At 41.4% G+C, this 25,118-nt stretch overlaps 2 protein-coding genes across 2 annotated transcripts in view; one reads left to right on the top strand and one right to left on the bottom strand.

The window, feature by feature from the left end:
* The window catches only part of DYTN (dystrotelin), a 68,184-nt gene that overhangs the window by 20,249 nt on the left and 22,817 nt on the right, over window positions 1-25,118 (top strand). The window contains exons 13-15 of the mRNA XM_075756409.1: window positions 376-535; window positions 1,451-1,931; window positions 2,198-2,344. Of these exons, the coding sequence (XP_075612524.1) occupies window positions 376-535; window positions 1,451-1,931; window positions 2,198-2,301 (745 nt within the window). The 3' untranslated portion in view covers window positions 2,302-2,344. The remainder of the gene's footprint in view (window positions 1-375; window positions 536-1,450; window positions 1,932-2,197; window positions 2,345-25,118) is intronic.
* Window positions 5,192-13,778, bottom strand: FAM237A (family with sequence similarity 237 member A). The gene is made up of 4 exons (XM_075755749.1): window positions 13,657-13,778; window positions 13,233-13,534; window positions 9,618-10,030; window positions 5,192-5,469 (listed from the first exon to the last, which is right to left on the bottom strand). The coding sequence occupies exons 3-4, from the start codon at window positions 9,985-9,987 to the stop codon at window positions 5,330-5,332; spliced, it is 510 nt and encodes a 169-aa protein (XP_075611864.1). The 5' UTR covers window positions 9,988-10,030; window positions 13,233-13,534; window positions 13,657-13,778; the 3' UTR covers window positions 5,192-5,329.

A 25,118-nucleotide genomic window follows, 5' to 3' on the forward strand; every position in this document is an offset into this window, starting at 1 on the left:
AGGGAGAAATGATGGGAATCTTTTGCAGGTCAGGGAGTTGCCATAAGTAGTTTGCTTCTAGACAGAGGGACTGCTATAATGTCTCTCCTGTTGCAGCCACCTTTGTGGGAAAGGTAACTCCCAAGATGCAAGGCTCAGTCCCGGCCACAATTCCACTCAGCTCACATCTTTCCTCATCTAGAACACTCCTGCTCTTGCTAATTCCATGAATACAGCCCAGTTCCTGAAATACTGGCCTCTAACCCCAAAGCTGACAAAAATTCCCTGAACTGAGGAGGAGAAAGTTTGTGCTGCAGTGTTTGCTCTTTTCCATGACTGCATATATTTGTGTGTGTGTGATCTAGCAAAATTCCCACCCTCCTATGTCCCTGACAGGTACATGAAGAAGCAGTTCAACAAATGGAAGGACAAAATGCAATTTCTTTACAACTGCCAGGAAGACAAAAGCTGCAAAATAGAGGCAAAGCTCCAAAGCCTGAGAGCAAGCCATGAAAACCTGCAAATGAAGCTACAGCAAGTGAAGCAAGAAGTAAAGGTATAGTGATAAATATACCAAGAATCTTCACAGCTATGGGCAATTACTGAACACTACTCCTTTTTCTGCAGACCAGCAGTCTTGATATTATTTCATGCACCTTCTGCTTATTCATTTAAAGTATCTCTGAGATTCTAATCGGCCCCTTTTTTCACAGGTAACGCACACATATTTGCCACCTACACCATTTTTGTAGCATTTTCTGCAATGCTGTTTTTAGAGTGTTTTCCGGGGATGGTCAAACATAGAGAAAAGCCAGACACATCTGCAGTGCACACTTGGTCAGCTTTGTATTACTTGCACATGGAGGCCAGTAGGACCTGGCATGTCAAACCATCCTCTGTGTGTGCTGTGACACTGGCTTGCCCACAACATGCAGGAGTGGCTACACAGACACACTTAAGTGTCAGCTCAGGGAATCCCAGTTACGTCAGACTCGGCATTCATGCAGTGGATGGTATTTGCCATCATAGTCCTGTCTAGAAAATTGCAAGCACAACTGTGGCACTGACAACCAACTTAGTTTTGGAATTTCAAATATTAACAGGTATGAGGTGTTTGATATGTGTTTAATATACACATATATTTTTCCCTTAGTTTAATTATTTTAGAACAATTTTCCTGAAAATTTACTATTGGAACATTATTATTCCCACTTTTCAATAGCATTAAAGCATATCATGACTTCAGATTGGAATTGTAGAAAATATAGCCAGGTAGATTTGTCCAAACTCAAACACAAAGTTTTATTTTATTGCAGGAACATATTTTATTTATGCAAAGAATTGGTTTAGTTAACCAGAAATGAAAAAAAAAAAAATTCTGACCCTAAATTATTTTCCTATGCTAGCACTACCAGCAAACTAAAATATTAATTATTTTCACAATGTAGTTTCTGTGTTTTGTCCATTGTAGACAATGCTGCTGTCATCAAAGCATCCTTTTGCACAGTGTCAGAATACGATGCCAAGAAATCCACATGTCCTGATGGAAAGGAGAATGCAGGGTGGATTAAATCCTGCCCAAATAAGGCCTACTTCCAGAACATGTGCAGACTGGAAATCTTTGAATCCTCCTAACTCTGCAAATAGAATGCAGCTTTTACAGACACCTGAGGTTCCCACTACAGTGGACTTGACATTCTCTGAAGACCCACTGGAGTTAGCATCCCTGCAGAGCAACAGACCTGTTATGGGACAGTATAAAAAAGCAAAAGAGACTCAAACATATCTGCCTGAATTGAAAGAAAACTCCCTCAGTAGCATCATGAGAAACACAGTTCTTATTCCCACTACAGTGCAGATACTACCTGATGAGAAGGAAGTCAGTGAGGAAGTAGAACTGCAGCATATAGTGATGAAACTGAAGGATGCATTATCTCTCCAGGCCCAACCAGGTACAAGTTAGTTCTCCCACTTATCTTGACACTATCTTCTCACCTGCATCCAGTTTACTCTATAATATTGTTCATAATCATTTAACCCTCAGAGGAAACTCAGAATCTTGCCTTTGCCATCCTAGAAGTACACAAAAAGAAGTACATGGAAAAAGCTGCTGTTCCTACAGAGAGTTACCTTAAATTAGAGATTTATAAAGAGTTTTTCAGGTCTCTAGCAGCATCCAAATGCTCAGAAAGACTGAAAAATCTGTTCTGCTTTTCAGCTCAACAGTCTGCTTTGCAGCAGGAGTTCTTCACCACAGCTGAACATGTTTGCAGATCCTTTTCTGACCTCATCAACCAAGTAACTTCATCAGCTTGTAAATGATGGAAGCTACCATTCACCTTACAGCTTTACTGAACTATTGAAGGTAATTGATGCCATGTCAGACTCTTTAAAGTGTCTCAGATGCTGCATTGTAATAACCCAGCATAACAGATTTTTGCATTTACTGACTTCACCAGGAACTATAAATAGTGTTAGACGTTCCTTTTCTTTTGGTGGTTTCCAACTCCTGTGTAGTAGATGTTGGCCCAGCTGATAAAAAAATCAGCATGTCTTCGTTAATGTTACACTGGCTTTCACAACTGTCCTGCCCTGTCCTCTCTTCTTACTGCTGTATAATCAGTAATGGCTTCTGTTTCAGGAACATTTTTCTTTTAATATGAGAATTGGCTTGAGTCAACTTGTTTCAGTGATGTATTTTTATCATATCATTGTTTCTTCGACTAGAAGAAGGAATAAGTTCTTGTCAGACTTTTCAATACTTGATATTTACATATTAATTTTTTACTGAACTACTGAATTCATATTTAAAGGAAAAGATGCTTTGAACATTTAAAGGAATTTGATTGCTTTAGAAGAGCTTTTCCATTATTGATTAACTTATATTAGTATAGAAGAGTTAATAAGAATATTATGTTTAGTGTGGAATGGTTAGTAAGAATGTAATTTTACCTGCAGGATCTAAAATGTGAGGAAAGTATTTTTTTCCTTGTTTACTAGTACGTTGTGGAACATATCTAAAACTTCGAGAGTATTAAAAATACTTGTCAAGCCTATACACACACATACATATATATGCATATAAGTAAACATACAAGCTGCACAGAAGTTTGTAAACAGATAGATGATTGGCTGTAGGTAGAAGATTGTTCTTGCTGAAGGTGATTACAAAGCATCTATTAGGCATCAGCAGGGAAACAGGCTGGGGTTTGAAGATATCACACAAAAGAAACATTGCATACTTCTTTGATCCATTCATACTACAGTCCAGCTTCATTTCTTATATTGATGGGTGACTGAAAGCCTTAGAAAGAATTTAGATCATTCTTAGAAGAAGATGTAATTAATTGCATCCCCTTTTTTATTTCAGCACAATTAGTAACAGAGATTATCTCTTTTATATCAGCAATTTCCTAATGTTCTCCATAATGTGACCTATGCTAGAGATTCATCTGTTTTCTCAGTTTTTCTTCCACATACTAGTCCTTTCCTGCCCTTTTCCTCAAAGACCAAATGATGCCACAGCCTGTTAATTAAGAAGCTTGGTGAAGCAAAGAAATATTGCAGATTTGTTTAAGTTAAACATCAGCTTGGCCCATAGTGGTATTTCACCATTTCTGTTGCTATCTGAAGAGAGAAGAAAGCTGCCAGCAGCCCTTTTCTAGGCAACCCTGTTGTTACAGGCAGAATGTATCTAAAGTGGAAACACCAGCCTCTTCCCAAAGGGCCCTGTGGAAGAGCATCCAAGAGAAACAGTACCTATTCAGATAATCTGCCTGAGTTTACATTTTCTAGAGCTTGAGAGCATATGAGAACAGGTAACTTCTGGTCTACTACAATACCTGCTTGGCTGAGGCATCCAGCCCTTAACATGCTCTTTGTCAGTTGCTGGTCTTAATAGCTGTAGGCACCATGGGGGAAGACTGTGTCTCTTATGTTAAAACAAAACTGTGCACAATGGGGCTTATAGATGTATGAATATAATTTAGATAATTAACAGTAGTACAGGAGCAAGCAGATCTGTTGTAACAACGCTCATCACCCTCCCACACAGGTAGCACGGCACTCATAGACTGTGGCTGCAGGCAGAGGCAGCTGGGGGAGTGTTGCTGAGTACACTAAACTGTGTGTTCCTGTGCTCATCCTGCTTTAGTGTTCCCTCCTCTCTTGAACATTTAAATGCTTAAACTTTAAGCACAAATTCAGTGCCATTGAAGCTGATAGCCCTCTTACAGTTTTTTGTCTGCTTCCATAAGATCAGGATTTTACCTGATGGGACTCTGTTTAAGTATTATTTTGTTCAGGCCCAGTAACTGTTCTAGGATTTCATTTACACATTTTGCTACTTGAACCTATTTCTGCAAGTTGATGAACACCCAGCAAATAGGTTTTTCTTTGGGCATTTGGAAAAAAAAAAAAAAAAAGGGCAACCAGATATTGCCACATATTCAAAGAGAAAAACTTTGAATGAGAACTAAATGTAGTTGCCCTGAAAAACTGAATTTTGTAGTTGCATTCAGCCAGCCAGGCAATGGAAATATTTCATCTCATCAAAGCATGAAATGTTACCTGCCCAAAGTTATGTTGCCTTAGTTTAATATCAAATTGCCTATTAGTGTTATCAATAACAGTCAGAGGAAAGTGATTTGTCTACAAAGAACTTGCAAACTGAAAAAGAAGCAAATTCAGTTTATGTATGAGAATTCTTTTGATTGAACACTGAAGTGAGAATGTGTAACATTTTAAGTGGCTTTTTTTATAACTAAAGATTTAGGGAAAATACTGTGAAAGCAAACAGAGGAGCTAGTAAAACCTGTTGAACTTTTTACTTTTGCTGGAAAACTGAAAACATTTTGGGAAGTATTTTTGATATAAAAACACATACTACTTTTCTTTAGTAGGATGATGTCTTTCAGCAGTGGTTGCTTTGCACCAGTGTACAACTATACATACAATAAACATCACCACCTCAACTCTAATCCTGTCTTGGAGCCAGTGGAGGTTTTTGGCAACTTCCTGCTCTGCTTGTCTATCTCTTATTGAAGGATTAGTTGTTTCCTGTTTTGGCACCCAAAAGACAATAGTTTGAATAGGTCACATGCATTATAAAAAGCCTGATGTATGCACAGATTAAAGTAGGCAACTGCTTATAAATCATGCAGTTTATTAAGGAGACTGAATTCATAGATAATGAAAAAAACCACAAGTCCAAGTTAATCAGAGATACAGTGCTCATTGTTATAGGCCTTCTTCCACCATGTAAATTAACATCAATGAGGATTAAAATGCAAAAATTAAAGAGAAGTGGTTAAAAAAAAAATCTACAAGTCAAGATCTTGGACTAAATATGTCATTTCCTCTTTTTCCCTAGCTCTCTGATGATTCTTCCAAGTACTGTAGATTTACTCTTATGCATGTGGATACTTGTTATATCCTCAAACGAGTCTTTCTTCTTCAGAGCTGGCAACCGCTGAATATGAGAAAGTATCCCTGAAAAGTGACATGAAAATGTATATAAGTAATCAATTTCCAAACAGCAAAGAGCAGCTGAATACTCAGTACCCCACATCCATGCTTTCTCCACCTTCAGCTGCTACCAGTCCCCATTCTATCAGCATTGCCCCCAAACCTCTTGTTTTGGCAATAACCACATCCCTACATTTGCAAATTGCCTTTCAGTGACAAGTTACTTTGATCTTTCCCCTTAGCATGGACCTTTTCCTCCAGTCTTCCTATAAAACTTTTCCACTTCTCATTAGCAGAGTCAAAGCACTCAAGTCTGCTCACAGTCTTACTGACTCACCAGCTTGTCATCAACCTTCTTGCACGGTAGATGAGATCTCACACTGTTTAGTAGGACATTTGTTATTTCCTTGATGAACAATGGGCATTTTCTTTGTAATGATCTCCAAAAGCCAACAGATTAGCTTTATTTCTTTTAGACACATTTGTCATCTGAAAAAGTAACTGATTAACACAGTATCTGTTTATTTACCAGACCTCAAATGCAAAATACAGCAGCCTTTGCCCTGCTACCCTCCCTGGCACCTTGCAGCCTAGCAGAGCTGGGTCAGCAAGGGCTGACCTGAGCCCAATTGCCTGCACCTGTGAGGGAGGTGTGCACAGCTGTGGCCACTCTGAGTGGCGAGGTAGCAAGGGGGCTGCTGGGTAAGGAGAAAAGAGGCAGAAAAGAGGTTTTTGTGTTTGTACTCTTCAGATGTTTATGTTGGGGATGTGCTATGTGGCTTTTTGAGGAAGGTCTTCTTGTACAGCCGCTCTTCAGGAAGATCTGTGAGTGCAGATGATACCTTTTTCTTGTGGGTTTAAGTCTTAATTTGGCTCAGTAAGAGTTGTTACAACTATAATGTATCTCACTTCAGTGTTGCAATGTATTGGAAATGTTTTTAAGTAACCTGCTTTTTCACGGTGTTTGGCTTTTGTTAGGGGAAAGGGCTGAGTTACTAAAGATGCCTCAGCCAGGTAACTGTAAAGGACTCTTCCTACTTGTCTCAGTTTAAAGCTGACTAATGCTTCTCTGCAGAATATCTAGGGAAGTTGTAATGCTGCTGGCTTAAGTAGGATGTTAACTGGATGGAGGTAGTTTGTCAGATAACTTGTATACAGCTGTTCTGATTTTGTTGTTTTTCATGGATTGTGTAGAGTTTGAAGAGTTTCTTCAAGCTTGTTTGTAACTACAATCAGGAGCCTGGCAGGACTAGATTGGTTCAGAAAATGATGTTTGAACCCATAAGTCTGGACCTGGGCTAGTTCTGCCGCTGTCTTGGTGTACACTCAAGCAGACTTGTTGCCTAGGATAGCAAGGTATGGGGAACTGTGGAAGTGCTTCTTAGGTGTGATGAAGTAGTTTTGCTCAGTACTGTTGAGAAGCTTTACCAAAGACTTCACTAGGTTTTTTTGCTTGGAGGACTCTTCTGTTTTTTCTTAGAAAAGCTCAATTCCTGATACTCAATTTTTACAATGACCTCATGGGATTTAGATTTTAGTTCTGAAATCTGATACTAGAATAATAACACCTTCCCATCAGTGTTTCTGTGCTAAGTTCAGATCTCTGTCTTGCTTTTCCAATTCAATGATATGTTTAAGGAACTACAGTAAATGCGGCTTACAGATTGCTCCTGACTTATGATCCTGATTGCAATTAAAAATAATAATTTGAAATTGTGAATGTTTAAGAGGAATAAGATGAAAAACTTCAGTATGAAGCAATAAAGATGTTATCAACAGTTGCAAAAGTAACAGTATAAAGCAAAAAATCTTGCTTTATTGTTTGACTTCTAAAATAAGCCTATTGAAAGCTATTCATACCCACCCATGTAGATGTGAAGTACACAAGGTCATTCAAAAGCCGTTAGTGCTGCTCTTTGGGCTAAGAAAACAGGCTTGTACATCTCTCTACGCATAAGAAGCAGTAATTCTGTTCCCTGTCATTTGCTAGGATGTGATTTCTATCTGCAATTATTAACAATTGATTTCTGCTTTCACTTATGAAACAAGGCAGTAGGGCTAAGGGTTAAAAAGATTAAAACAGCTGGCTTTGTTAAGAAACTGGGAGACTTGGATGAGAGGATAGATAGCTCCTCCAAAAAATAAAATTTAGACTGTCACTGCTATAAGCTGCCTGCTACTGACTGATGTTAATCAATTGTAGAGAGAAACTAGATTAACTGATTACAATCCACAAAACAGAGAGGTAATAGAGAAATGGAGGAATCCTTGTTTGTCTTAAAGTGTGAATACTTAGTAATGTCTTAAAATCTCTCTGTACAGGAGTAAGCAAAAGTCAGCATTAATCATGAAACCCATAATCTGATTCTTCAAAATACATCAGACTGTTACTCTTAATCTTGACTGGAACAAAACCTCTTTGTTTAGGAAAAATTACAGCATGATAGACATGAAGAGCCAGATGTAAACAAAAGGAAAGGCTAAAGGGGAATTTAGATAGTGGCATTCAAAGCTGCAATCCTGAAAACAAAAATTCATCTGGTGCTTTAGCCTGGTGGGCATCTCAGTTTTTGATAGTACTACTGCTTCATGTGTCTAAGTCAAAAGTGCATCAGTCTGGTCAGGACTGAGCGACTTGTTGCCTTTGTGATGTCTAAGGCCACTTGGGAACCAGAAGGGTGTTCTGTGCTGCCTTCCATCAGCATATCTCTACAGCAAAGATCATCTCAGAGCTATGTGATAGCTCAGATTCTTTGCAGAGCAGGATAGGATCCACTCCTTGTTTTTAAAATGCAGATAGTGGTTGTTTGGCTCAGAGTTTAGAGACTGGCTCTGTGTATATGTGGAATTCTTCAGTCTGAGGGGACAGAAGTTGTATTTGAACCTATCTCCTAGCTTAATGGCTAGGATACTCTCTGTAGGTAATGGGGGTAAGGACCTCTCTATTCTGCCTATCTGAAATCCTGTCTTTCAATACACAAAACATTTTAAGGTTTATGGGCAAGAGGTGGCCTGTCCAGTGATACAGTGTCCCTGGAGTGGAAGAATCCTGAGTTCAAATCTCTTTTTTTAGAGGCACTCTAATGGATAACTACCCAGAGAGGTTCTTCATTATTCCATGGACATTTTGCTCCCACCCCCGACCCCCGCCAAACCATCTTAATAACTAAGACACTGATCTAGGAGGTGGAGATAAGGGTCTGAATCCATTCAAGTGGAAAGGCAGTTCTGCTTATGTGCTATATTGTTGGTGATGGCAGCAGCACTTCTACCCTTCCATCAAATTATAGCACCTGCCCCTTTCTGACAGTGGACATTCTCAAGAGAAGGATGCAGTTGTTGGCAGCAGGATCAGAACTGAAGCCTTGGAAGGGCTTGAGATTTAGGAAAAGCTATGCTGTATATTCCTGCTGGGAACAAGGAGGCTAAGTGACATGTTACCTTTTACAGATCCTGCTGTGAGGTGCCAGCGCTCACCTTACCGCATATGGAGACGCCTACTTTAAGCCTGTTCTGGGGATTCTGCTCTGGGGCTGGGAACCTAGAGATTAGGAATTGCAGCACTTAATGTCAGAGGTAGCATTCTTCCTCCTGAAGCTGTAGCTGTGTCTGAAAGCCTGCACACATCAGAATTCTAGGTCTGTTTCTGTTGTGCGTTGGGCAAAGTTACCAGTATGGAACTAGGAAATATCTAGTGGTTGACTACTATATGGCAAGTAAACATATCCTTACTCTTCTGCTGAAAGATTGCTGCTCTTCCCAGCAGCACCAGCGCGATGCAACTCCTGGGGTGACGCACCTCTCAGAATGAGGAATTCAGAACTAGCCTGTCTATGGCACAGTAGTGGTAAAAATGCTGATGTGGAACAATATCTTTGTATGTTCAGTTGCTGAGCTGCCGCCTTTGTTTGAATCCTTTGTTTCACTTTCTGCTGTCCCTCCTCCCCTACCAAAATGAAACTTAAAAGCTATCATTAGAGTTCAGGTTATTTGGAGGTCAAATTGTTACTGAAATCGTTTTGAACATGAACATGGCTCTACTGGATCAGAGGGAGCGGTTGTGCAGCACTGTCCTCTTTCTGTACTATTACTACATAACACAATAAGCCTGTATGTCTTTCCTACTAGACTCTAGTTATTGCCTGTGAGACAAGTATTAAAGGAGTAGTAACCTTTGTTTCTCCCTGTGAACTGAGAACGCAGAGGAGCGATCTGTTTAGCTTCTGCTAGCTGCCTTCTCCCTAGGCCGTGGGTTCTTGAGAGCACGCAGTCCACATAGATATCCCAGAAGAGCTGAGCCAGGTCCCAGAACAGAGCCCCATGTTTCAAGTTCTCTGATGATTTCAGGAAGATCATGAAGTCCCAAAAGCCACTGACAGAGTCAGAAATGCGAGGCTTCCTCATCTCCAGTAAGACAGCTGAGGAGGATTCCCAACACTGGGGGTCTGCTCGCCCAAGAGCTAGTGGATCAATTTGGCTATGGCAGAGGAAAGGTGCCACACAGAATGCTCCCATGATTAGCAGAGAGCAGGTGAGTCTCATGTTGCAGATGATTCTTCCTCTGCTCCCAAGGTCTGTTGTGTCACTGAAATGTTACAAAACCAAAAGAAGCTGAAAAACTTCTCACTGTTAGATGCAGGAATAAAGATGGTACCTTACATATAGATAGATATAGAAGGCACTTCAGATGTTGATAATTGCTTTTCTGCTCTTTAAAAATCTGTGTATGCTTTTTTGCATGTACAAATATAAATAATAGTGGAGTTGCATTACTCTGTGCAGCAAAAGTGTGTGTTAAAATTTGTTAATAATCCTCAAATCCATATGATGAACACTCTTATCTCGAACTTGTTCATATTGAAAGGTTTTTGTCTTTCTTGATTTACAGATCCCTAACCTTTTTCAGTAAAAATCTGTTCCTTTTTACAGAGAATTTAAGCCTTTAGGCAGTCTTGCTTTCCACAAAATTTTATGAGCCCTTTAAAATAGTCTGCAGACTTGCAGGGATCTGTGGAGAGCAGGTGGAAAACTATTTGTTGAAAGTGTGTTCTAGTGAATTAATGGTAGGTTGCAAAATCATCCATTGAACAGGAGTGTTTTACCTGCTAAAACACACAACAGCCCTGAAAAGAGGGTATAGCAAAGCCACAGCATAGCAGCTACATTGTACAGCATGTATGCATGCATATAGAATAATTTGGGTTGGAAGGGATCTTTAAAGGTCATCTAGTCAAACCCCTCTGCAATGAGCAGGGACATCTTCAGGTTGCTCGGGGCCCCACCCAACCTGACCCTGAATGTTTCGAGGGATGAGGTATCTACCACCTCTCTGGGCAACCTGTGCTGGTGTTTCACCACCTTCATTGTAAAAAACTTCTTCCTTATATCTAGTCTAAATCTAACCTTTCTTAGTCTAAAACCATTACCCCTTGTCCTATTGTAACAGGTCATACTAAAATGTCTGTCTCCATCTTTCTTAAAGCCCCCTTTAGGTACATGAAGGCTGCTATAAGGTCTCCCCAGAACCTTCTTTTCTCCAGGCTGAACAACCCCAACTCTCTCAGCCTGTCCTCATAGGACAGGTGCTTCAGCCCTCTGATTATCTTTGTGGCACTCCTCTGGACCTGCTCCAACAGGTCCATGTCTTTCCTGTACTGATATATATATAAGTACAGATGTTTATTGCAGATCACTGTAATAATTGTCTGCTATGTTAAAATTGTGAAACTTGATAAGTAGCAGCTACAGTGGGAGAAATCCTGAGAATGATAACCTTTTGGGGACAGGAGGGCCCACCCGTCTCTATCAGACTTCATTTCTAGTATGTGCTTCTACTGTGCATTTTCTAACATATTTTTTATCTTTCTAGTATTATATTTCTGATACACATTTCTAATGTGTAACGGGTTTGGGGGTTGTTTATAGTGTACCCCATGGTGTATGGAGAACCTCCCATTTGTGGAAATCAACATCTAAGATTAGCTTTTCGGACAAACAATTCTGTTTAACGTGTGTGCTGATCTGTTAAGTATTGTGCTTTTATGTTTTCAGTTTGATTGTTGGAGGGGAGAGAAGCTACCTTTCTTAATCAGCTTAACTTAGTCAGCTGGCTTATTGCGTAGAAAGCTTCTTCCATGAGAGATTGCACAAGCAATATTTCTCTGCTATGTGAAGAAAAATGTCAAAGGTGGGATAGTGTGTGCAGACAGATTGTATGTGGAAGGTAGCCCAGCCATAGCCAGTGGGTAAGACCAGGGAAGGGTAGGCTGCTTTGTGGAACATCTTTCATTGCAGAGCTAAAGGACTCTTCAGAGATTTCAGTCCTGGCAGTGATGTTCTTACCTAGTCTCCTATCGGGCTACCTGGTCAGGTTCTGGGAGCAGATTGGAGGTATTCAGGCTTTACTCTCCAACTGCTTACAGTCACTTTTCAATCTGAGTTGGGATCTCATTATGAGATTGGCTTGACAGCCTTGGATCTGAACCTCACTTTTAATAAACAGAAGAGGGACAGCACTCTCTTCTCGCACTGCTCTGCCTAGTGGGATGTCACTTATGACAGTGGTGGGGTTGTCCTCATGCTGCTCCCAAGATCTCCAGAAGCATCATTCTTCTGTACCCACTGCACAAGGCAGGTTTTGATTGCTTTCTCAGAAGCAAAACCAAAGACATCCTGTGAGTTACTACTCCATTCTTACTTGTTTGTGCATCAGAGCCTTTCCATTGGGCAGCAGACACCTCTGCGTATATGCTATACAATATGCACATATCTATCTGTTTACCAAGACTTTTCCAAGGGACATAATTAACTTTGTTTATCAAGCTTCTAGTTCTCAAAACAACTTGGCAATCTCAGATATGACCATGGAGAGGGGGGAAGAAAAAACCAAGCACAAAAAAAACACCCCACCAACAACAAATAGTTCAAGCAAAGGAGTAATACTGAAACTGGCTTTTCAGGATGGTTCTGTCACTTGGACAGTGGTCATCTGGTTTGCACTGTTTAACAATTGAACTGGTTGATTTGCTTTCTCTGCCCCCCAGCCCCTTTGGAAACTTTCAAAGTTACAGTACTGGGTAAGACAAGGACAAAGTTTCTGGATTTGTCAGAGGTGTGAGCAGGGAGCTGGCAGGGTGGGTGCTATTTAAGGTGTGGTGTGAACGGCACTCGTCAGAGCCAGTAGCCAAGACCACTAGTCCTTATGGTCTAGTCAAACTCGGACAGCATTTTGCTGTCAGTAGTCTTAAAAGGTTCACGATATTGGAAATGTCAGTTTTCATTAATGTCTTACCTGTGCTTGTGGTGAACGTTTCTATCGAACTCCTTCCCTTGCCCTCCAATCTTTTAGGGTTTTTCTGTCCATAAATTGAAGTTTGTGCGTGCATGCTATTTACACCTTCTGGCTCTGACTCCCCACCCCCCCCAGCAATTTAACCCCCCATTCCACTCCCCGTAATGTGTAGTGCCTTACAACAACAATAATAAAAAAGTTAATTAGCTCATTTGTTATCCCCATTTTACTTAGTTGGAGCTATCAGTTATGACTAGTCACTCGATCCTAGAACTTAAAGACGCCCAAGCCGGTCCCCCGGAGCAGGGGCGGCTGTCCGCCTTGGCGGCGAGCGGTACTTGCGAAGCCTCTGCCGAGAGGAGCGTCCGTGGGAGTTCCGCGCGGCTTCGCCCCGAGGAGCCGGGCAGCGCCGCCACTCTGCCGCGGGTTCCCGGCCCACCCGACCCCGCTCCCGTCCCGTCCGCTCCGGCACCCCCGGCCCCGCCGCAGCCCTTACCTCGGCGCTCCGGCGTGCGGGGCGGGCCGGGCAGGACTCTCCGCGCCCGCCGCTGCCGCCGCGCTCCTTAAGAAGCCGGAGCGGGCAGCCCCGCTTAGTTTTTACGTCAGGGCTCGGGGAGAAGCCCCCACCCCCGCGGGCCCAGCTGCTGCTCCCGGGTATCCGCCGCTCCCTCCTTCCCTTTGTGGAGGTGCCCCTGCTGCAAGGCGTGCTCTGCTACTCCGTCTGTCGTCCTCTCCCTACGGACCCCGACCCTCCTGGGGGCCAGCTTGGCAGCGGCGTTGCCTCTGGCCGAGGGGAAGCTGTGTGCAGAGGCCATGAAAGAGTAACGTACCCGGGCACTTAGAGAAGCCGCGGCACTCCCCTTCCCCCTCTCCTAGCGGTCCTGCCTTGGGAGACCCAAGGGTAAAAAGCAAGTCCCCACCTTGGAGCTCAAGTTGTCCAGACCTGGCTCAGCCCCTAGGCATCTTCCTTGCTGTGCTTGGCTGCTGGACGTCCTGCCACCCCAGAGCAGGAGTCTCTGTGGCACAGCTAGAGCTGTTTGCTGGCTCTGGGCTCAGCCCATACAGCAGCAGGTCCAGCTGTCCTGGGAATTGAAGCAGAGACCCAGAGAAGATCAGAGACCCAGAAGAAAGCCAGTAAAGGCATTAACTGTAGTAATGAGGCTAAACTGCTCACTGCAGCTCAGTTCACACAACTTAAGGTAAAAGAGAGCTGCACCCTCCAAAAGGAGAGGGCTATGGCTGCATTTTCCCTCTGGAAAAATATAATGATGTGGTCTATCATTGTTGTACTTCCTCTCTGTGAAGTTCTCTGATGCAACCCTTCTCCACTGCCACCCCCTTTGAACAGCTGCAAACCCTCTGTACACATGAGGGAAACAGGCCAAGCTAGTAGGGAAGTGGAAGGAAGCCATTGGTGAAAGCGCTACGTTCTGGTACGTGCAGTGCAGAGAGGAAAGCCTGGGGCTCAGTTCTGCAAGTGTCAACTCTGCCTATGTTCACTCTGCTGCTGTAGCCACCCCCTGGCATGCATAAAACATAAAGCCCAAAGAGCTGGGGCTCTGGGAACAGGCTGCTAACCAGTGTTGGGCATAACTTTTTTAACACTAGCTACTTGAAGCAGTAGGGTGGGTGAGACCATTCTTTTTTCATAACTTTGTGTAGTCTATAGGCCAAATCACATAGCACTCTGCTGACTAAAGTCAGTGCAGCTGCACCAGTCCATACCAAATGGGCAGTAGCCAGTTTTTCTCAAGACTTTTACTGGCAGCTCCCTCTGTCTTTGCATTTTGAACAATAATCCTTTCTCCATGAAGCAACTGTGCTTCAGTAGCATCAGGCTTATCTTTGTTGAAGTCAGTAGGGCCACATTACTTTATACCAACTGGAAAGTTGGCTTGAAACACTGATTTTTCTGTTAGTCATCTATATTCTTATAATTTTTATCTTTCTGTGCATCCAGTCCATGTAAATGGAGATGCATGTTCCTTTCCTAACCCATGATCTTATGATGCGCCTGCAACAATAAATGCTATTGTTCTTTTCTCCTGGTGCTTTATTTCCTGTGAGCAATCCATGTGAAAGTCTATTTTGTGTAAGTAATGTTACTTTTTAACAAAAGTGGAAGGAACTTTTTAGGGGTGAGAGAACATCTGGCTAGAACCAATGTAGATAACTATATTGTAGGATTTTCACAAATTTGCACATGTTCCATTTATTTCTCAGGAAGTGTGGGCTTGGGAATGGGGGAATAGTGAGCACCAACTGCTGAAACAGACTTCAGGAGGAACTGAAGAGTGCAATGCCTTGCAAGGAGCCCATGTAACATGGCAGGGGGAAGCCTCTCATTGCATGTAGGATCTCCAACATTTCTTCTCTGTGCTATCAAATACAGGCTATTGCAGTAGACTTCCTTCTCCCTGGTCCTAGGGCTAAAATGATCCTTAAGCATTTTTTTTTTAAAGTCTGCTCTATAAGAGCTGATTCTGGGCCTGTGTGCTATCTGGTGCCCCCCTTGGCAAGTGAGTAACTGGAATGCTTCTCCTAGCCCCCATGTTTGGGGGTTGCACTGGGTGAGGGAGGGGAAGAAAGTGCTCTCATAAGGTACGAGTGTTGTGATGTAACTGAAGGGCAGCTTCCTGGGTAGAAAAGGCTCTGAGGCTGCTTGTGTTTATCATTTGGCCTGGGTGCAGGAGGCCAGATCAGAGCAGAACTAAGGTGTGGGAGTGTTTTTGCTGATGTTGCTGGGTCTGTAGTGCATTGCTCTAAGGATCTGCCCCATGCTGTTAAGGGTAAAGCAAAAGGCTGCAAATGGAAAGGAAAAGTCAAAACACTTCTTGTAAGTTGATAAACTTCTTCTAAGCTGGAACCTTTTTGGATTCATTGTTAAGAAGTGAGTTTATTTAATTGAGTCCCCTTCTGGGGAGCACTTTATCTGATTTTGTATCAAGAACGATACTGGTTTTGTTCCACTCAGATCCCTCTGGTAGACCCAAGGGTGCTGAACCAGGGGTCCTTGGAGAAATGAGAGTCCCTGCTCAAGGGAAATACTACTACAGATAAAATACTCAGCTCCAAATACTTCCTGAGCCTGCTACACTCTGTTCCCTCTGAACCAGAGCACTCATATTCTATTTCTGGGAAGGAGATCTTTGATAATTGGATTCATCACCTCAACCTCCTAGTGGAGAAGAAACATAGCAGCATTGGCCATATCATTCAGTTCCACGTACTCTCCCTCAGTAAAGCTTTCTGTGCCCTTTTTAGGCTATCAATAATCTTTCTTTCATTGCACTGCATGATGTATTCCCCTGACAGCCAGTGTTCATGTCTTCAGTGGGTCTCCATATCTTTTGAATTAATTTGAGGTGGGCTGTAGGTCATATCCAGAGTCATTTGCAAAAGGAGATTTTTATCAAGAAAAATTGATTTTTTAACTCATCTATGAGAGAGATTTCAGATCATGTAATGCTACAGAAATGATGTTATTTCTACAAGAAAAATATCAAAATATAAACAAATGTTAAAATGATCAGGCTATAGGAGTAGGAGATGGGAAGAGAGAAAACTAGGAGGCCATCTCATTGGTATTTGTATTTTGAATAAAGGCATAAACAACTATGTGCAGAGTTGCTTCCTCCCTGCATTTGCTCCCTGCAAACCCTCCAATGTGGCTTAATGTTAACAGTTAGTGGGCAATGGCTTATGGTTGCTTGAGCTAAGTAAGCATTTACAAATTTAAAAAAAAAAAAGTTGAACACTGAGACTGGGAGACAGTGATGTCTGGTGGTATATACTGCTTGCCTGTTACTTCCATAAGCAGCCACACCTGGACCCAGTATTAAGCTTTGTAAAATGATCTACGTAGTGAAAGAGATCTGTTTAAGCCTTAATCCAAAAAATGCTTTAAAGACATATTCTTAGCTGAAAGTTTGTGTTTTGCTGAATTGGGTTCCAAATTATCCCAGTTTGGGTGAAACCTGGCTACGCGACAGCAAAGGCAAAACTTGTAGTTCTCAGGGGAAAAGCCAAAGGTCTGTTAGTTTTTAAATTCATAGTATATGACAGAGACTTGATTTTTCTTCAAAATCTACAAAGTGGGGAATCTAACTTCCATTTATACCTTTGCAAATTCCCTTTTAAGGAGGAGATTAAACTGTGCTTAAAATTGGCTCCCTGACAAATATACCTAAGAGCTTCTTGGAAATGAAATACTTATGCTTGATCCAAAGTCTGTTTGTGGATATTTTTTATTAATTTTTAAAATGATATTTAGAGGGCTTTGTATCAGGACTCTGGATGGTACTGCCTAGTAAAGAACAATGAAAGCCTCTGCATACCTTGTTTGAAAAGTAGAGTATCTGTTTCAAAAAAAATTAATTTTAGCTAGGAAATCATGTAGGATAGTGAGCAATCTGTATTCTATTAGCAGGAGACCGATGTTTTGTAAGTAGAAAGAGGGGCAAAATTGAACAAATGATTTAACAACACCTGTCCCCCCCCATTCAGGATGGCTTGTGTAACCCTCAAAAAGTAGTCTATATCAAAGTACTGGTATCAAAACATGGGTGGTTTACACTTTTGATGTCAAGTCTTCCAATTTTTTTTTTTTTCTGGTGGATTGAATCTGTAGTCACAAAGTGTTTGATGAGCCCACATTGCTCTAAACAATCCTCTGGATCTATTCTCTGTTGAAATAGCCAGCAGGAAAGTCAGTGGATGTGATGTGACGCTTAACCAGTTCTAACTGGTGTAGTTACTTAAACATAGAAGTCTTCAGCGCTATACAGTATTGGTGATGACCTGACACATCTCCATGGAGCTAGCAGACAAAACGTGGGAAGGCAGGAGATCAGTGTATTTCTGAGCCAGGTGGAACCCTGCGGGACATCCTAGGATGTCTCTGGCCTGTGCCTGGGAAGTGAAATTAAGCCCCTGATGACTTACACAAGCTTTGTGGTGCTCTGCTTCTGCTATTTTCCTCTGGGACATACTTCCGCATTCTGCGTTTCATGGAGTTTGAGAGGTGTTGGTGAAAACAGTCCTTTGGAGGTCTGTAGTTCAAACTTCTGCTTGAAGCAACACTAGATCAAGTCAGCTGTGGCTGGACTCCTGGTGGAAATTTTTTTCCTATTTAGCTTGTGTTTTCTAGTTTGTGGTTATTGCCCCCTGTATGTGTCTACCAAGGAGAATTTGCTGCTATTATCCTTGCAATTATTTGAAGGGAATTTATAGATTTTTTTTTTTTTAAATCATCCCTTAGCTGCCTCTTTACCAGGCCCAACAATCCAAGTTACCCCAGCCTGTCCTCTTGAGGTAGCAGGAGCCTGTCTTGGTTGCTGTCTGTTGTTTGCCTCTGAGAGAACATATAATACAACCATTGTCAAAGGACTTCAGTATCTCACCTGTTTGTTAGTACCTCTGACTTGTCACCTTCTTTGGCTAAACCTTAGTCAGTTATAAGTTGCAATATTCTGGTATGTATTTCCTGATGCATGCTGTATCTAGCTGTTCTCCTTGCCTGTAACTTTAAAAGGTGATCTCCCTGCTGTTGAGTCCTACCTTGAAACCTGCCTAGAATGTAAAGTCTAATTTCTTGTTTAATTTCTAGACAATTTGAATGCATAGATTTTTGTGATGCCTAAGTTTAGAACACTGCTTGGGTTATGATGAAGAGTTTGTGGTATTTGTCTGGAATGCTATTAGGTTTTGCCAGTTGCTACTAGCTGGTAATTGCTTGTATACTCAGAGAAATGCATATACAGATCTTCATGCTGAGCTGGTGCTGCAGTTAGTTTTCATATAAAAAAAACCCCAAAAACAAACAGGCCAAAGCCCATCTAATTTTTTACAGGATTTCTAGTTCTTACTCTTCTTGGTAAATCTGATGTTAGGCAATTATTTGTGTGGCATGCAAGCCACGCATTGTGTTTTGTTTGTTTCCCCACTTGTCATCAATGGGTCGTATTCCTGTTCTGTTTTTTCTACTGTGTGGCAGATGTCTAGATCTTAGCACTTAGAGGTTTAATTCTTAGTGCTAGATCTCCTCAGCCTGTTTCAGCAGTGTGTAGGGATCTTGTTTATTAAGGCCTTAGAGTCACTGGTATATTTTGGCCTTAGTGTAAATGGGTTGAGTATGAGGGGGTTTTTTATCTCCACAGGTTTCTGTTTCTACTAGAAGGTGTGAGGAACTGCAGTTCCTTATTAGAAGATATTTGTCTTTATTAAAGTTTTCCTATCTCTCCCTGTCTACTAGCTGTTGTATGCAAGCAATTCTGTCACTGGGGCGTATTTAGAGTGTTTTCCCAAGAGTAAATTTAGATGCCATTAGTTAGAAGTTTGAAGTGGCTTCATCATTGACACTAATATAAATTAATTTGTGAAAGAGGTAACATTTCTTGTGGCAAATGTATCTAACACAACCTTTGAAAAGACATTTGGAGCAGGTATTTTACAAGGGCAAACTAAGCAATGTTAGAAAATGAATTATTTTAAAATGTAATTTGGTGACATGTGACACTATAAATGCAAATGACCATGAACTTTCCATATTCCTATCTAGACTGAAAATTTCCAAGAAAATAATTAAAAAAAAAAAACAAAGTGACAAATATAGTACATTAAAAGTTAACTGTTCATGTCCTGTGAGCAGGCTGTCTCACTTTAACAATTCAGTGCAGTTTTTAGAGAGCTTTTGATTAATTTCAATGGCATCCAAGATATTTATATCCAGACAACTTTTTGAATGAAGGAATTCATTGCCATTTGGGTGCTGCATTGATATCTCCATGCCCGACAATAAAGTAATTGGTTATTCCTGATTTCTGCCCTGCCCTGACTCCTTCCTTAAGTATTCACAGGCAATACAGAAACCCTTCTCACCTTCAGGCACTCCAGGCAGAAGTGAGAGTCACCCTGGGTATCTCACAGTCAGAAGAGCAGTTCAGTGAAACATGCTTTCATAAAACCGCTATTAACATCTAGGAAAGCAAGCCTATTATGGGGTCAGTTTCTCCTAGTGTGTTACAGCCAAATCTTCTGGGGAAGAAAAACCCTTTCACAGTGTGTTCTTTCTTGAAGGTGAGTAGGATTGCAATGTGGTGTCTTCTACCTTTTCTCACTCTAAGTGTGTTTCTTCCCTGCAGCTGTTGGGAGAAAAGGCTGTTTGAGCGTGCTTGCCCTAGGGCAACCTCTGTGCCCTGCAGGTGTGCCAGCCAGGGAAGTATGCTAGCCCTGCCACTGCCACGCTCACCCTGCAGCACCAGCACTGCCCCAGGAACCAGGACCTGACGCTGGGAGCCTGCACGTTCAGATCTGGAGATGTTTGGGGACACTAGTCTGCAGGAAGAAATCAGAGGGATGGCAACAAATTATTTAGGGCTGAGAAATGGGTCACAGGGGGTTCTGGAGAGTAACAGGATATTCTGTCCCCTGTAAAAGGGACATAGTTTTGTGGGATCTTCAGCTTTTGCTAGTTACCTGCTGATTCTCAGAGTCCAGCAAATGATCTGCTTTATTATATGTTCTGCTACTAGTTCTGGCCTAGGGCTCCTTGGTGCTCATAAGTACTTACATCTCGCTAAACCAGACATGATGCCTTATACATACGCTAACGGTACTGCTGTTGTCAGAGGAAAATGGTTGTTTCTGTGCAAAATCTGATTAGAAGTGTGGATGTGTTGTCACGTGTAACTTATTGGAGGGAAATCTGCCTTCTTGAATGATTTTTCCAAGTGAAGTAGTACAAGCTCTGTTATTTAGTATACTTAGACCAGACAAAACCCATACACTTTCAGTAAGGAACAGTGTGATAGAGGCAGATAGAGCATTGACATTTTTATTATTTTTTTAAAAAATTTATCTTATTTTTATTCTGTATTTTTTTAACAGCTTAGATCACTCAGCCTTTGAAACCCCCATTTTTCTTTCACAAACGTACCCTTTGAAACCAGTTCTCAAAGGAGATGCTACAAAGATGATACTAGAGTGGAAATTCTATGTAGTAAGTTTATCTGTAAATCAGAGCTCCTGAAGACACTGTACTTGAACAAGATCCTTTCTCTCCTGTTCTATTCTTAATTAGGCATGCCTTAAGAGCAGCATATTTAATGAAGAATTATAATTTTTTTGAATGCCTATGTGTGGGGTTGTCATAAATGTATTGGCCAACCAACTCTGCCTAAAATCCAAGCTCCATGAGCTAGGTGCTAAAGGTCACCTTTGAGTAAGACTGTTCCTGTCCTAGAGATCTTATGTTTGAAGTTAAAAATACCCAGCTAAATCAGAGGGAGGAAAACTGAAGCAAAATGTAATGGGACCCGAATCTCTTACCTACCTGTCCAGCCCTCTGGTCCAAGAGCACGCAGTCAGGATCCTGCTATGTAAGGGAATTGTTTGTTTTTTCCTGCAAATGAGACAGCTTTGTCTTGAGTTCAGGGTCTCTATTAAATGAAAGCGAACTTAAAATCTTTAATTTCCTGAAGCTTTTTATTGAATGCTGAAGGACGCTATAATAGTTCCAGTTTCTTGGAACTGCTTTCTCATTACACAGAAATCCTAGTTGAGCACCCATTGTCTGTAAACTGTGTTATTGTTAACAATATCTGTAAGAGTAACTTCATAATGGAGCAAGTCTTGCAATGGCAATACAGAGTTCAGATGTGCCAGGAAGGAAATAGGGGAGAAATGACGGACTCCAAAGCAAACAGGCTTGCTTGTGCACTTTGCATCCATCTGATTTCATTGTTGTGCCACTCTAAGTAAGTGTGGGGCATGTTGACAAGGGAATAGGTCTGGGGAGGAAATGGATGGTCAGAATATGTCAAATGCCTACATAAATATATGAATGGAGTACAGAGGCTTGGACTGTGGTCTTTGTATTTTGAATGTAACTTGAGCTTTCTCTTTGAAAGCACTGATTGAGACTGCTTAACATGACCATGAGCACTGCTACAGCAACTTCTGTATTCTGTAAGTGTATACATTCTCTAATTGTGTAGTTATTGGTGTGTTCTGGAGCAAACTAGACTGCTATAAATTGTGTTTTGGGAAGAGGTCCTTGTTAGGAAGATAAACATCTCTGTTTATGTGAGCTGAAGAGATGAGTAGAAGCACACTTTGTGTGCCTGTGCTAAGGCTGATATTCAGGCTTTGCCAAACTTAAGTGCTACAGACAGTTGGAGCTTTAAGTGTCCCTAATGCTGTTGCCATGCAGCTCAGCATGCTGACCAGTGGAAAGTAGGGTGGGTGTTGTGCCAATGTGATCTGGGCTTTGGCTGGACAGCAGAAGCTGCCGTTCAGCACAGCTCCCTTCACGTTTGTGCAAGGGTCATTAATTAGGACATTGTCTGTGGTGGGTCAAAGCTGCAGGGTCACAGGAAAATCAGTTGCTACTGCTAGTGCCATTTTCTTCTGTAACCCTCTGGGTGAGGGGACTTCACTTAAGCTGGTCTGTAGCTCGGTAGCTAGCTGGAATGGGTTGTTTCTCTCAGGTAAGAAAATAACTCCCAGTGCTTGTAACAGCAGAGGCATTTGGTTGTGCTGCAGCTCTGCAAGGCATCCAGGTGCCCCATTGCCTGGATTAGATACTAGGGGTAGATCTACTCAGTTCTCTGCAATACTAAATGTTCCTTTCTGGCAACAGCAAAGCTTTCTTGCACTGATTAGGAGTGTTTCACTGTTCTGTGAATCCATAGCATCCTAAGTAATACATGTATTGAAGAGTCTCCTAAAGAGTGGATACATAGTAGATATTTAAAACCTCAACCTTTACAGTCTAAAGATCCAATCAATGGAAAACTGTCTTGAATTAGTAAGGTCAGTACTTATTCTGTTCCAAGGCAAATTGTCAAATTTATATCTCGGATCTAATGGGTGAGGGCAACATGCATAAGGATATTGATTCTTGTTTCCATATAGCCATGAATATGCACAAAATACTCTCAAAGGAGTCAAATGGGGAAACTTGGAGCTCTTGGTTGTTAGCCTAGTGCTTCTTGCAATTGATATGGAAGCAAGTTTAGCACAGCTGCTGTGAAGTTAACCAATTTTTTTTAATTTCTCTTAAATTAAAGCTTATGCAAATAGCACTAGGTTTGAGGTATCTAGATCCTTTTCATTCTTGAGAAAGAACTGGTCATCATCTTAGCTGGAGATAGTAAACCAGTCAAAAGTACTGTTTGCTGGTATTTAGCTGGATGCTGTCCAGGTCAGACTGCAGAGAAGCAGCGTATGTTTATGTGTGGGGATGCTTCCTTTCTGCAGAAGAGGCAAAACTGATGTTATGGAACCATGGTATGTTACCAGTCTGTCATGTAATGTGTGTTACATGCTCATGCCTTGCTCATCAGTAAGGCATAGCTTTAATGACCTGCACTTCTCTCTGAACTTGTCTGTGTGTCTGCAGGACTTCAAGCAATAGACAAAGCTGTAGATAGTGCAAATGAAAACTTGTTGCTTCATGGTCCCAAAAGCAAATTCAACACTTGTAATATTTCATCTGATGGCTGAGGAAAAAAATCTGTCAATGTATGTTATATGAACAGTTAGAGAATTTTTTTGAAGTGGTGCATTGTTGTGCTTATGAAGTCTGAGAACTGGACTTGGACTGGGAGATTTGTTGTGGTTTCTGCCTCTCCACATCTAGGTGCTGCATAATGGTATGTATCTTAAAGAGAACCAACTCCTGGGTCAGTGCTTCAGACTGAACCCAGCCTTTGCAGGGGGACTGCTGGGAGACTGAGGCAGTGGTTACATCAATGCTGAGAGTCAGCAGTAGGATGGGTGCTAGGCAGAGCTGTGTCCTGCATGCAAGAGCAGGTAAAAAACTTTGTTAGTTCCTTTGTGCTTTGAGTTACCAGCTCTGGTGGGGAAAGTTTTGTATGGGCTCAGAAAGTGCCACACTAAAGCATGGCCTAATTATACTATTAGTGGTAAAGATGAGGAGTGTCCAGTCACTTAATTACAAAACCAAGCTCTTTTTCAAAAGAAAATCTTAACAAGAATAGACTGACACTTGTTTACTGGGTTTTTACAAAGTGGAGTATTCTGAATTATGCTGCCTTCAGCAGTTTGTGGTTGCTCAGAAATAACATGTGTTAAGTGGATGTCTATGCTGGTCTGACGTGGAGTCCTCGTACTTACCTAGAGGCTGTACATCCTCTTGCGTTACACGCTTCCACTAAATAACTTATTCAACAACCCTACAACAATGTGAAGGTGTGCTGCTGTGCTTGCCGAGTTCTGAACAATAAATCACTGAACTGAATGATAGTATGTGCAGCTTTAAGATAATGGTTTTGTGACCTTTAGCTTTCAATAGTATTGGTTTGAGCATCACTACTACTAAATTTCCTAGTTATTTATTTCATTTTTTTTTCCCTTCAAGCTTTCTGAGGGCACTTACACAGTCTCTTTTGTACTTCTGGTGGGTGATTCATGTTAAATTAATTTTTCAGCTCTTGTGGGTAGGAATCTGTAGTAAGTACATTTAGAACCAAAGAGAGTTTCTCAGGTTTGTACAACATGACTTGCTGTTGTGTTGGTTTTGTTCTTAATAGTGAGTGCCCCAGCAGGATCACTCTTCAGTATTTCATGTCCTAATTGTGAAAGTTTTCAAAAACAATTTTAAGAATTTTTCTTGTAAAATCAAAAGCAGATATGCATTTATCTATATATTGCTTTTGTATTTATATACTGCAAAAGGCTTAGCTCCTATTTTAGGAATGACTGTCTACTATTATAGCCAAAACGTTGCATTGTTCATATTGAGTTTACAGATAAATCCTCCTATAGTCAAATGACAGGAAATAAAAGTGGATGACAGTCGATCTGTTAGTGACGCTCCATAGCTCTAAATGAGAAACATGCTTTCGTACATAACCTTGGGAGATACTAAAACAAAAGTGTATTTTGTTTCCCTGCCTGGAGCTGGCGAAAGCAAAAGAATATACCAGTAGCTATTTGGTGTCTGTGTCACGCATGCATTAGTTTTCCCAGGCTGGCTTCACTGGAGTTAGTCTGGCAAAAAACCAAAGGGAAACAGTTTCATTCAGTAATCCATTAAAATGGTGACCATATTATTTGGTGGTTATGAGGCCTTCAAAATATTTTTTAAAATAATTACAAAAAGTCTAAAATGATGTAATTCAGACTCTTGACCTGCAAAAGGCTTCCCTCCACTAATGCATACGGGACTTACTCAGTGAAGCCAGCAGCAGGGACTAAGGCAGGCCTAGCACCCCTCCTTCTGTGCGTCCACCACGCACACCAGAAAGCCTCTCACAGGCAGAACCTCACTGTGAGATGGGACTCGGTCTTAAAGATCTTCAAGAAAAGAAAACTCCAGTCAACTTCCACCACTATAAAGGTAGTGATATCTTGAACA

The sequence above is a fragment of the Balearica regulorum genome, chromosome 6 (genome assembly GCF_011004875.1).
Source record: "Balearica regulorum gibbericeps isolate bBalReg1 chromosome 6, bBalReg1.pri, whole genome shotgun sequence".
In the NCBI taxonomy this organism is placed as follows: Eukaryota; Metazoa; Chordata; class Aves; order Gruiformes; family Gruidae; genus Balearica; species Balearica regulorum.